This window comes from Macrobrachium nipponense, chromosome 26 (assembly GCF_015104395.2).
Source record: "Macrobrachium nipponense isolate FS-2020 chromosome 26, ASM1510439v2, whole genome shotgun sequence".
Taxonomy (NCBI): Eukaryota; Metazoa; Arthropoda; class Malacostraca; order Decapoda; family Palaemonidae; genus Macrobrachium; species Macrobrachium nipponense.
The window spans coordinates 28903364-28915863 of record NC_087215.1 but is presented as its reverse complement, the minus strand read 5'-3'; the positions used below and the strand labels follow the sequence as shown (position 1 = coordinate 28915863).

General features: G+C 39.8%; 1 protein-coding gene across 1 annotated transcript in view; it reads right to left on the bottom strand.

Annotated features, from left to right (window-relative positions):
• Window positions 1-1034: 1034 nt before the first annotated feature.
• Window positions 1035-12500, bottom strand: part of LOC135200105 (uncharacterized) — a 15201-nt gene continuing 3735 nt past the window's right edge. The window contains exons 2-5 of the mRNA XM_064228431.1: window positions 6674-7320; window positions 5206-5376; window positions 2068-2250; window positions 1035-1736 (exon numbers count right to left, since the gene is read on the bottom strand). Of these exons, the coding sequence (XP_064084501.1) occupies window positions 1110-1736; window positions 2068-2250; window positions 5206-5376; window positions 6674-7219 (1527 nt within the window). The 5' untranslated portion in view covers window positions 7220-7320 and the 3' untranslated portion in view covers window positions 1035-1109. The remainder of the gene's footprint in view (window positions 1737-2067; window positions 2251-5205; window positions 5377-6673; window positions 7321-12500) is intronic.

Sequence of the window (12500 nt, the reverse complement as noted above, 5' to 3'; positions counted from 1 at the left end):
TTTCTTATCGAAGAACAAGGATTAAACAATGCATTTACGCAAATGAAAAAATGAGAACAACATAAGGGAGATAAGAAATTTTCCCACTGCCAAAAAGTTAATAACCAGATAGATGATTAAGTAAAATAACATGGTTACAAGACTTCAGGCAGATTTATCTATCTATCTATCTATCTATCTATCTATCATCTATCTATATATATATATATATATATATATACATATATATTTATATATATAAGTGTGTGTGTATGTATATTTAAAAGATGAGAGAGATATATATACAGAAATGCATTATGTTTAGATACACATACAAACTCTCTAGTATATTTAGAATTCCATACGTTCATGCACAAATATAAGACTACACATACCCACGGCCACATGTACGTGAATTAAGAATGTAAACACTATACAATGCTGTATGAAGTTATAAAGCTGGTAGTGACTGGCGGAATCTTATGCAGCTCATCTCCCAGTCTCACCAGAGGGAGCCACTCAAATGGATCAGCCAATCAGAAGCCAGATGTAGTAAACTTCAGTGACATTGGCTGGAGATAACGATTGCCAGGTCTACCCCCACCCCCCCCCTCCCCCCCAAAACAAAAAAAAGTAGGCTGTAAGTACGAGGTTAAAAGAAAAAGTAGAACAGATTCAGATATCATGGAGAAGAAAAGGGTTACTTAAAGTCATCTCGTACTCTTTCATTCTGCAGAGCCTTTGGCCTCTTCTTTGTTGGGTTGTTTTCATTACAGATTTTGTTTAGTTGGGACCTTTAAAAGGTGGATAGTGAGTGATGTGTAAAAGGTGGATAGTGAGTGATGTGTAAAAGGTGGATAATGAGTGATGTGTAAAAGGTGGATAGTGAGTGATGTGTAAAAGAGGATAGTGATGTGTGTAAAAGATGGATAGTGAGTGATGTGTAAAAGATTGGATGTGAGGTGTTTGTAAAAGATGGATAGTGAGTAATGTGCTCGACTCCATTTAGCATACTGCTGTGCAAATAATAGGACAATTGCAAGAAAGACCACATGACCAAAGCTCGCGTCAGGTATATTTGACCTCATTACATTTGTCGTCGGTGTTAATTAATCACCAGATTAGTGTGACTAAAAAGACTGGACTGAATCCAGACTCTCATAAAATCCTCCTCTGCCACTTTTCCTTGAGAATTTCCTCGACCTCTTCCGGGAATTGTTGACCGAGAGAATGACCCCACATCTCTGGATGGAGATGTCCGTCAGGTTTCGGAGTTGGCTGATCGCATTAGTCAGAACATCCAGACCTTTATAAACTTTCCCAAAGGCCGAAAATGCGCATATTTCGTGGTGAGAGTCTGGGGTGTCACTGGTGCAGATGATGAACTGGCTGCCAGTCTCCATTTGCCCTGGCACTTCCCCCAGAACCGCCCCAGCTAAGCATCTGCAAGGGTCTGTTTTCTCCTTCTCTCTGGTAATATCCGAGAACAGCGCTCTTCCTCCAGTGCCGTCGTTTTTCTCGTAGTCTCCGAAGCGAACGTATTCCCGTTTCAGACAGTGTTTATTTCCAACTTCTAGAAGTCTCGTTTTGGCGTAGGAGCGACCCTTCTCTCCAGTGCAGAGGAGTAGGAATTGTTGGCATCTGATATTGTCCGGGAGAAGGCGAATGTAAACGCTGCCGAGCGTTGACCTCATGTTGCCAAGTTCCAAAAAGGTTACTCCCGAGGCGGGATCTAACAGCTTCATGACTTCGCTGTGCTGTGGGGGCGGTGGAAGAAAAATTAGCAAGCGTTGAGCTCAGCATAGTCACGTTTCTTCCAGATTACCAAAAAGATTTGTTGGAGGAATTAATTTAATCAGCACATTAGCACGCATCTCGGATACTAAAAGATAATCATGACAGTTTGAGACTTTTCTGGAAATTTGCTTATATTTACGGGGGAAAATCTGTATCACATAGGTTTCTGAAAGACAGGTTAGTTTATCATTGAAGACATACAAAATGACGAGTCATTCTTACTTGAACTTTGGAAGTCTAATGTAACATTCAGGAGTCTAGTAAAAGCACCGTCATCATGCAACATCTTACCTTTATAGCGTAGGCATATGGAGGCAGTTTCTGTTCTGTCAAGTGACCAAGAAGTAACTCGTTGTCCTGGGAGAACCAGATCTCGGCAAGTCTCTTCTTTCCTTGGCAAGACTGAATGGCAAATAATTTTTGCTGCCTGATCAGTCTCTCCATATCATTGTTCATGTCCCTCAAGTGTTCAGCCTGTACAGTAAGTCAGATGATACTTTCAATGAATAAATGGACAAAATTGTATTTTCATGCGATTCATATCCATTATCAGGTGAAAACAATATTAATTACGTTCAAAAGCTTTCATAAAGACAAGACATAGAGGGTAACATATATCTTACGTAAATATTCTTGGTACTTTTAAATATATCAAATGTTCTTATTCAGACACACAAACTCCCGACCCTTTAAAAATGGTTATGTGTGAAAGGCTTTCAGTGTGAACTGATTCGGCTCCTGCAGTTGACAGTTGATTATTACAAACTTTAGCCTTCTCTCAAGGTAAGAGGAACAAGCCTGAAAGCTTTTACTTCATGTAACAAACTTCCTGAAAAACAATATTTTGTCTTCACCTGAAAGAAGTTATACACAACGTAAAGAGAATAGATGAAAGATAGATAAAGAGAAAGCAACTGTTAAGCAATTCAAGTATGGAAAAATCAGCCAGAGATACAAGATGCTGTGAAGAAATATAACATCCTCTCCTAATCTTTGCATCTTGCTGTCAGGTTGGAATTTCCTCTAACAGACCTCTGGTGGAAAGCCACCAGAAAGTGGTTTTAGTTTCTGTAAAAGAGAACTATCGAGATGAATATTTGTCTGCCCGTCCACACTTTTTCTGTCCGCCCTTAGATCTTACAAACTACTGAGCCTAGAGGGCTGCAAACTGATTTGTTGATCATCCACCCTCCAATTATCAAACATACCAAATTGCAGCCCTCTAGCCTGAGTAGTTTTGATTTGATTTAAGGCTAAAATTAGCCATGATCGTGCATCTAGCACCCTTAGTTATATTTTAGAGGGAGCCAGTGGCCCAGTTTGTGCTCGCTGTGATGGTCAGCTATCCGTTGAGCACTGCTGGCGCGCTGTCCTAGATTTAATCACCTTAGGGTAAAGTACTTAATCCCAGGGAAGACTATTTTAGAAATTTTCAATGAGGTAGATAACCTCTGAAAGAATCTGGTTATTTCAATGAGATATGAGTTCAGTATATTTAGTAAAGATTTTAGTCATTTTTATTTTATAAAGTTTATATTTTCTAATATAAAATTGCGATATATTTTTTTATTGGTTTCATCTATCATTCTTCATTTTTTACGTTCATGTGTGAACACTATTATCATTCATTTATTCATAGTTTGTCATACTAATTTATTTATCTCATTTTCATGAGGGCGCTGAACAATCCTGATGGGTTCCGGCGCTTGTTCCTCAAGACCTCAACTTCATAACCAATCCATTAAATGCCCGTCCCATATTACCCAAGTGCCTTCTACCTATTCTGCTGTTCAATTTGAGTAAGAGCGCCTCAGCGGCGTGGTTGGTATGGTATTAGCGTCGCACCTCGGTGGTCGCGGGTTCGATTCTCGGCCATTCCATTGAGGAGTGAGAGATGTGTATTTCTGGTGATAGAAGTTCACTCTCGACGTGGTTCGGAAGTCACGTAAAGCCGTTTTGGTCCCGTTGCTGAATAACCACTGGTTCCATGCAACGTCAAAACACCATACAAACAAACAAACAATTTGAGTAAGGGTTCTCATATTCAAATGTTCTACTTTCAGCTTATCCTGAGTATTTCTAAACAGCGAGATTACAAACACACCCATAAATCCGGGACTGGGAGCTATTTCTGAATTGTCCCTACCATTAATCTGGCAAAATTCAAGGAGGATTTACTTGCGAAATGCGCCAAAGGATAACCACAGGTCCTTTCATCTATTGTCTATTAGTTTTTTAACATAGGTCCCATCCTCCAAGTCTCCCGATTTGAAGCCGAGGTGACAAAACACTAACACTTTTCACTACTCTCCATTAACTTGCTGCCAATCATTTCTAGTGCTCCTTCTGGGCAACCTCGTAGAGGGTTAGTACCGTCAATGCACCTCATGTGGTGCAATGTAGGCATTACTTTCATTCCTTTTACTGTACCTCCGTTCATGTTATCTTTCTTCCATCTTACTTTCCACCCTTTCCTAACAATTGATTCATAGTGCAACTGCTTTGAGGCTTTTCCGCTGTCACACCTTTCAGACCTTTTCACTGTCCATTTTCGTCTCAGCGCTGAACGTCCTTAGTTGCCCCAGTGCTTGGCATTATGCCTAAAACCTATAACTAATTCAATCCATCTGGGCAAGGACTCTGTTTTCGATTGAGGTATGTTCTTCACCTTTAGAGGTATAGATCTGCAGGGGAGCAGGTCCTTTTACCGAAGGTCAGGGGCCCTATCCAGATACTATCAGTTGGGGATACAACCCCTTGAAGGTCTTTACATTTATCCCAGTTTCCCATTAGGAATATAAGGTCCAAAAATGTGTTGGAGCGAATATGACAAAAGAAAAGGCAGTCATACTTTACAGCGTTTTTAATATTCGCGAAAGAAGTTTGCTTCCATTATTTTTAGCTTTCTTCCATTTAGAAATATAAGGTCCAAAAATGTGTTGGTGGAGCGAATAATTGACAAAGAAAAGGTCAGTTCCATACTTTACAGTGTTTTTAATACTCGCGAAAGAAGTTTGCTTCCATTATTTTTAGCTTTCTTCCATTTAGAAATATAACTACAGCAATAATTGCCATTCAACTTGTCTTTGAGAAATCGGAAAGGATCCAGAAATGAGGCATGACGGTTGTGCTTACTTAGTGACAGTTTTACCCTCTGGAAGGCTCTTGGATTGAGTCCACACGAGGCAGATCTATTTGGGCTTTGGCTGGACTTCGCGGGATGCGGCAATTTAAGGAGAGGTATCCGGCTATGGAGGGATGTTTAAGTTACGTTAAGTTAGCCTGGTTCAACTTTGATTATAATTCTTGCAACATGCAGCCGATTCATTTTCTGCTATTCTAGCCCCACAAATAGACACCTGGCAGGCAATGGTGTGTTTTTGTAGCAATGTGACACTTCTTTTACAACGGCTCCTCTTGTTAACTCACCATGATTTCACTGGGTATGTTGTCATGTCGATCACTGGAAGGATTGAAGATGAGGTATTCATTTCTGTCCAGCTCAGCTGTTTCTGCTGCGGCGATGTCTTTGCATCCTTCTTCCGGGGAGCTGAGCACATCTTGGATGATTTCAAACTTCTTGTTCATCCCAAGAACATTCTGTTTAGACCAGATGAAGGGCATTAGTATAGCAAGACGAACATTATTTAGCACATGTCTTAATTTTAGATTCTGTACCTTTATGTCTAAACAACTGACGTTTATATTAGGAAGCTTTTAACCCTAAAGGAAACGGAGCTGTATCTTCGCCTCTTTATCAGTCGCCGCCACAAAGATCAGAAAAGTCCAAGAAGGAGTTTATCATTAAAGGTATTTCAATTGGAGATGTTCTCCCAAGTCGGCCCCTTTGGAGAACAAAATGAATAAACTTAGTATTCCATTTACATGGATGCAATGGTTTGATTTAAAATAAATGATTCGCTTGTAATTCTCCCCAAATAACTCTTGCTGAGTCATATCCTGTCCACGCAGTGCAACTAGATTAACAGAACAGAAATGTGCTGCAACCGCCATCGTTTCTGCTTACTGCAACGATATAAACAGATATCATTTCCTTTAAAACCTGGGAGGAGATAAGCTCATGACTTGTGCCTCGTATAATATGTATATAACCAAAGTACTTTTTTTTAGTATTGTTAATTATGAAAAAAGTAATAGACAATGCATATAGATATAATCAAATACTGATAAAGGAGGAAAATTCCAAAGGAAGAGAATCTGGTGTTTTTAGAAAATAAAGGTCGCCATTAACGTTTGGTTATACCTGCGCCGTTATGTCTGCGCAGTCGGTCTGTCAGGCAAAACTGAACAGTTAAAAGGTTCAGTTTTGCCTGCACAGGCCGACTGTGCAGGTATAACTGAACTTAAGTGGGTTCAGTTTTGACTGTGCAGGCAAAACTGGGCAGGTATAACTGAACCTTTGTGGATTCAGTTTTGACTGTGTTGGGATAACTGCGCAGGTAGAACTGAACGTTAATGGGTTCAGTTTTGGCTGTACGGGGATAACTGCGCAGGTATAACTGACCGTTAGCGGCGGGCTTTAGTTACAGGAATGATTTCCCTCTTTATGAAAGATGAAATCGTTCCCGTGTATCTTGGGGGCGATCCCAATTTCTAGGTTGGCACCTTATAACGTTTCAATTAATATCCTTTCTGGAATAGTTTCAAATAGTCAATGTTATGTAGTGTGGCGTGTCGATTTCATTCCCTTGGTTTTTAATAAATCCCTTGCATTTATCTGTTAGGTAGTGCAGAATATAAGTAGCTCATGAATAAGAATACCTGTTTACTTATAATGGCTGTTCTTTTAGAATAATAATAATAATAAAAAAACTGTTTACGCCTGAAGATTTTCGACCAACTGAAAAAGAGAGAGAGAGAGAGACTCGCTACTTGCCTTCTCAATGTCCTCACTTATGTTCTCTCCTCTGGGGAGGTAGTCCTCGAGGTATCTCAGGTACGATTCCAGGTCCCTCTGAACCTCCTCGATGTTATCGATGTAGGGCGCGGCCGCCTTGAAGTCCGTGGCTCTGGCGAGCTCCTTCATCAGCGACTGGAGGTTGTCCTCCTTCTCCTGGATGGTCTTCAGGTGATCGCCCAGGAAGGTGTTCTTGTTCTCCAGGTACTGCTCCTTCCTGTCGTTCCTCTCCGTGATGGTCTTCATCCGGCTGATCTCGTTGCTGATCGACCTGTTGATCTGGAGGATGTCCTTCCGCCTCTCCGTGTTCTTCTGGATGTGGCTCTTGATCCGATCGCTCGCCTCCCGGCAGCTGGCGACCTTGTCCATCCAGGTGGCGCTGCTGTCGTTGATGAAGCGGATCAGCTGTTCGTTCTTGGTCCTTAAGGGCTGCGAGTTCATCGTGTCGGGCCTTTCGGGAAGAGGTTTTGAGGCAGAGGAGGGCTCAGTATGGATGGGCACCCGGGCACCAGGTTCAAGTCGCATCAGCGGACGAAGCAGAAGTGGAAGCGTTCCACCATGCTAAGCAAACGAGTTATAACCTCTTGATGGTCACCTGAGTTCTCTTGAGAGGCTCACTCCAAACCCTGTGAGTTTAAAAGGAAAATTGGAACTCTTCAGAGATTTAGCAGACAAATAACAATTTCTCGGATCTTTCCTAGATAGTGACCTCCAAAGGTTTTTCGGGGGTCGTTATCTCTGACTAATAGTTCTTGGGGAGGTCATTATCTTTTATGATATTTACAGTCTTTCGTTTATGTTTTGACGGTCATCCCCAAACGGGCTTGTACTAAACATGCCGCAGAGGTGGTTACATACCGGGTTAAAATTTTCCCTTGGGGGTCACTGTCTATGAAAGATCCAATTTATCTTCATCTTTTGATGAGATATTCAGGGAACAATGGAATCCTCATTGGCTGAGCTGGGAGGATTGTTTTTTATTTTCTGTAATAAAACGTAAAAAAAATATAAACTTTGGCGCCGTTTTCAAGATGCAATGCATTTCTACCCTAATGCTCCTCTCCTTGCATTTTAATCTATTTCTGTCTATTTTTTTAATTTATTTCTTTTCTTTTTAATAAGCGAGGACTCCCTTGAACCTCTGTCAGTGGCCCTTGCAGGCTGGTTCCACATGAATAGGGTTCATCTTCTGAATAATAATAATAATAATAATAATAATAATAATTATAATAATAATAATAAAATAAGTGTGGCGCCGTGGAGGAGTGGGTTAGGTCGTCAAGGATGAAAAACTCCAAAAGTCAAGTACCCCTTAAACGCCGAACTGGACGTATTTTACGTCGACATACAAGAAAAAGTTTTTTTTAAAAAATTTCGCAGGAAAATACTTTTTAGGCCTACCAGCCAAAAACTCTTGAATCACGCGCCTTGGGGATGCTGGAGTTCACGGATCAAGGTGTTGTTTTGTTTACAATCGTTACGCAGGCGCGCAAGCGCGAATTTCTTTCTTGCCGCACTAAAAAGTATTCTGTGACACATCTCTGAAATTATTTCGTCACTTTGACATAACTTTTTGTACCATTTTAAATTAGCCGTTACATAGAGTATTATATATGAAAATGTGCGCATTTTTTATGTAGAATACAACAAAAAAAATACTCATGATTGTAGCTTTTATCAGTTTTAAGATATTTTTTCATATAAATAACGATAAGTGCCAAAATTTCAACCTTTGGTCAACTTTGACTCTACCGAAATGGTCGAAAACGCAATTGTAAGCTAACACTCTATTATTTTTAGTAATATTCAATCATTTAACTTAATTTTGCAACTAATTGGAAGTGTCTATCACAATATTTCGATTTATGGTGAATTTATGAAAAAACTTTTTCCTTACGTCCGCGCGGTAACTCTTCCGAAAATAATCATACATGCGATTGTGGTAATGTTTGCACCATAAATTAGCCGTTACATAAAGTTTTATATATGAAAATGTGCGCAATTTCATGCACAATACAACTAAAAACCAACAACCCATTGTAGCTTTATCAATTTTGAAATATTTTCATATAAAAAATGATAAGTGACAAATTTTCAACCTTCGGTCAATTTTGACTCTACCGAAATGGTCGAAAAAACGCAATTGTAAGCTAAAACGCCTATATTCTAGTAATATTCAAGCATTTACCTTCATTTTGCAACAAATTGGAAGTCTCTAGCACAATATTTCGATTTATGGTGAATTTATGAAAAAAATAACATTTTCTTTACGTCCGCGCGGTAACTCTTCCGAAAAAATCATACGTGCGATTGTGGTAATGTTTGCACCATTTTAAATTAGCCGTTACATAACGTTTTTATATATGAAAATGTGCACAATTTTCATGTATAATACAACAATAAATAGTTGAAGGTTGTAGCTATTCTCATTTTCGAAATATTTGCATATAAATCACGATAAATAGAAAAAAAACCACGTTCGGTCAAATTTGACTCTACCGAAATGGTCGAAAAACGCAATTGTAAGATAAAACTCTTACAGTCTAGTATATTCAGTCATTTTATCTTCATCGTGAAAACAAATTCGAAGTCTCTAGCACAATATTTAAATGTATGGTGAATTTTTTAAAAAAACTTTCCTTCCCTCCGCGCGCGGATTCTCCGCCACAAATCTCCGAAATGCGTAAGTCCCATTCTCGGAATATTTGCTCCGTTTCATATTAGGCATTTCATAGAGTTTTATATATGAAAATGTGCGCAATTTCATGTAGAATAAAACGAAAAATATTTGAAAGTTGTAGCTTTTCTTATTTCCGAAATAATTGCATATAAAAAAATATATATATAAAAAATTCGACATTCGGTCACTTTAGCTCGTCAGATATGGTCGAAAAACTGCATTTGTAAGCTAATATTCTTACAGTATAGTAATATTCAATCATTTTTCTTCATTCTGAAACATATTGGAAGTCTCTCTAGGACGAATATTTTAGATTTATGGTGAAATTTTTGAAAAAAAAAAATAAAAAAATGTGTTTACGTAAGCGCGGTTACGAATTCATGCATTATTTTGTGATAATATTTTCTCTGTGTTGCTTTTATCGTTTTACAATGTATATATCAAAATGGTCGCAATTTAGTGCACATTACAACGAAAAAAAAAAGTAACTTGTTACCTTCAACCGTTTTGCGCACAGCGCGATTTTGAATACAATTATATATGAAATTTCGTTTTTGCGCTATCATATATCGCATTATTTATATATGATAATGATAATTGTTTTCATTTCTGATGGTTGCATACTAAACTTCAAGCAATGACAAAAAAAGGAGTCAAAATGAACTCTTAATCTTAAAAACTAAGCGCGCTGTGGATTTTTGAAAAAAATATTTTTTTCCGCTTACACGCTCACTCTCAAACCCCTCCGGCATACGGGAGTCATTTTTTTATTTACCGCTCCGGCGTTTAAGGGTTAAGCAACATTGGGGCTGGTCAGTCGTTGGATGGGTGACCGCTCTCCTCGGCGTTGATTCCTTGGGAAAGGATCTTTACCATAATTTCCTCAGTCTACTCAGCTGTAAATGAGTACCTATCCCTGATGGGGTAGGGTCCAGCTATGGGTTAAATAGCAAAACTCAGCAATGATGAAAAAAAATGAAGGAATAAACGACAACGACGTAAATGGAACCTCTGGCAACAGAGGAGCTTCGTCCGGCAACCAGGTATTCAACCCAATTGAAGGGAAGACGGTCAGGTACTTGGAGGTCGTCATCCAGCAACTGATCACCACAACGGCAGTAATCAACAGCCTGAGATTGGAGCTACAGAAGCAAAAAGGAAGAAATGGACAAGAGAAGAAAATAAGGAAATATGGAGATGCTATCAGAAAGCAACCCGACGGAGAGAGATATAGAAGAAGATTGGTCACATCTGGAATGAGAGGAATAACACCCCCCAAACAGAGCAGAGGCTGGCAGACCAAGTAAGGAACATAGAAAAAGAACTGGCTCTCCCCAACAGAAAGAGAAGAACTGGAAAGGGAAATGTCACACGACAACGAGTTACACGAAGACGAACTGAGAAACGATGCCACAGAAGACGACAGGGAGGATGAGGTATCAAACAACGACACACGAAGAAAACACCGACGAAGTAACAGAGAGGACGGAATGGGTAGAAAAGATTAGACAAATGGATGGAGCCAGATACAGAGAGAGCAAAGATCCATGAAAGCCTACAACACCAAGAAATTAAGGGAGAAAACAAGTGAGAGGTCAATGAAATAATGGCCATAATACACACCACCAGTATCACAGAAACAAATAACTTGGTATATGCAGGAGCAAGATTAGTAGCAGAACTGATGGGGATCCGAACACCACACACCAGCACAACCAACAGAAACCAAAACAGCAACCTCCATTGGAAAAGGCGCCTGGAAAAGCAAATCATGGTGATGAGATCTGACTTGAGTAAACTGAAAGAGATGGCAGAAAAAAGAAAAAAAGGCTAAGAAGCAAGAAAACAAGGGAGGAACTCAACGAGAAATACAAAGTACAAGAGAGGGGACTAAACAACACAATAGAAGATGTAAAACAGAGGCTTAAGGCCAAAGCACATAAGATCCAACGGTACATGAACCAGGAATAAGGGATACCAACAGAACAAACTATTCGCAACCAACCAGAAAAGACTATACAGCCAACTAAAGAGGGGAAGACAACCACCCAGAAATTCCTGAAGCCGAACCAAGTAAGAGACTCTGGGAAAACATCTGGAGCAATCCGGTATCACACAACAAACATGCAACATGGCTCCAGGAAGTCAAGGAAGAAAGAAACAGGGAGAATAAAACAAAGATTCACAGAGATCACGACAGACACAGTCAAACACAACCAACTAAAGAAAATGCCAAACTGGAAAGCCCCAGGTCCCGATGAAGTCCATGGATACTGGCTCAAAAACTCAAGGCCCTACACCCACGAATAGCAGAACAAACTCCAGCATTGTATCTCAAATCACCATGCAACCCAGACAAATGGATGACCACAGGAAGAACATCCTTAGTACAAAAAAGACAAGAGTAAGGGAAATATAGCCAGTAACTACAGGCCTATCACCTGCCTACCAATAATGTGGAAGTTACTAACAGGTATCATCAGTGAAAGGCTATACAACTACCTAGAGGAGGACAAACAAACCCATCCCCCACCAACAGAAAGGCTGCAGAAGGAAGTGTAGGGCACAAAAGACCAGCTCCTAATAGACAAAATGGTAATGAAGAACAGTAGGAGAAGGAAAACCAACCTAAGCATGGCATGGATAGACTATAAGAAAGCCTTCGACATGATACCACACACATGGCTAATAGAATGCCTGAAAATATATGGGCAGAGGAAAAACACCATCAGCTTCCTCAAAAATACAATGTGCAACTGGAATACAATACTTACAAGCTCTGGAATAAGACTAGCGGAGGTTAATATCAGGAGAGGGATCTTCCAGGGCGACTCACTGTCCCCACTACTTTCGTAAGGAGACACTGATTTCCCATGGACAAAGGTACTACAGAAGATGGATGCCGGGTACCAACTCAAGAAAAGAGGCAACAGAATCAACCATCTGATGTTCATGGACGACATCAAGCTGTATGGTAAGAGCATCAAGGAAATAGATACCCTAATCCAGACTGAAAGGATTGTATCTTGGGGACATCAGGATGGAGTTTGGAATAGAAAAATGCGCCTTAGTCAACATACAAAAAGGCAAAGTAACGAGAACGAAAGGGATAAAGCTACCAGATGG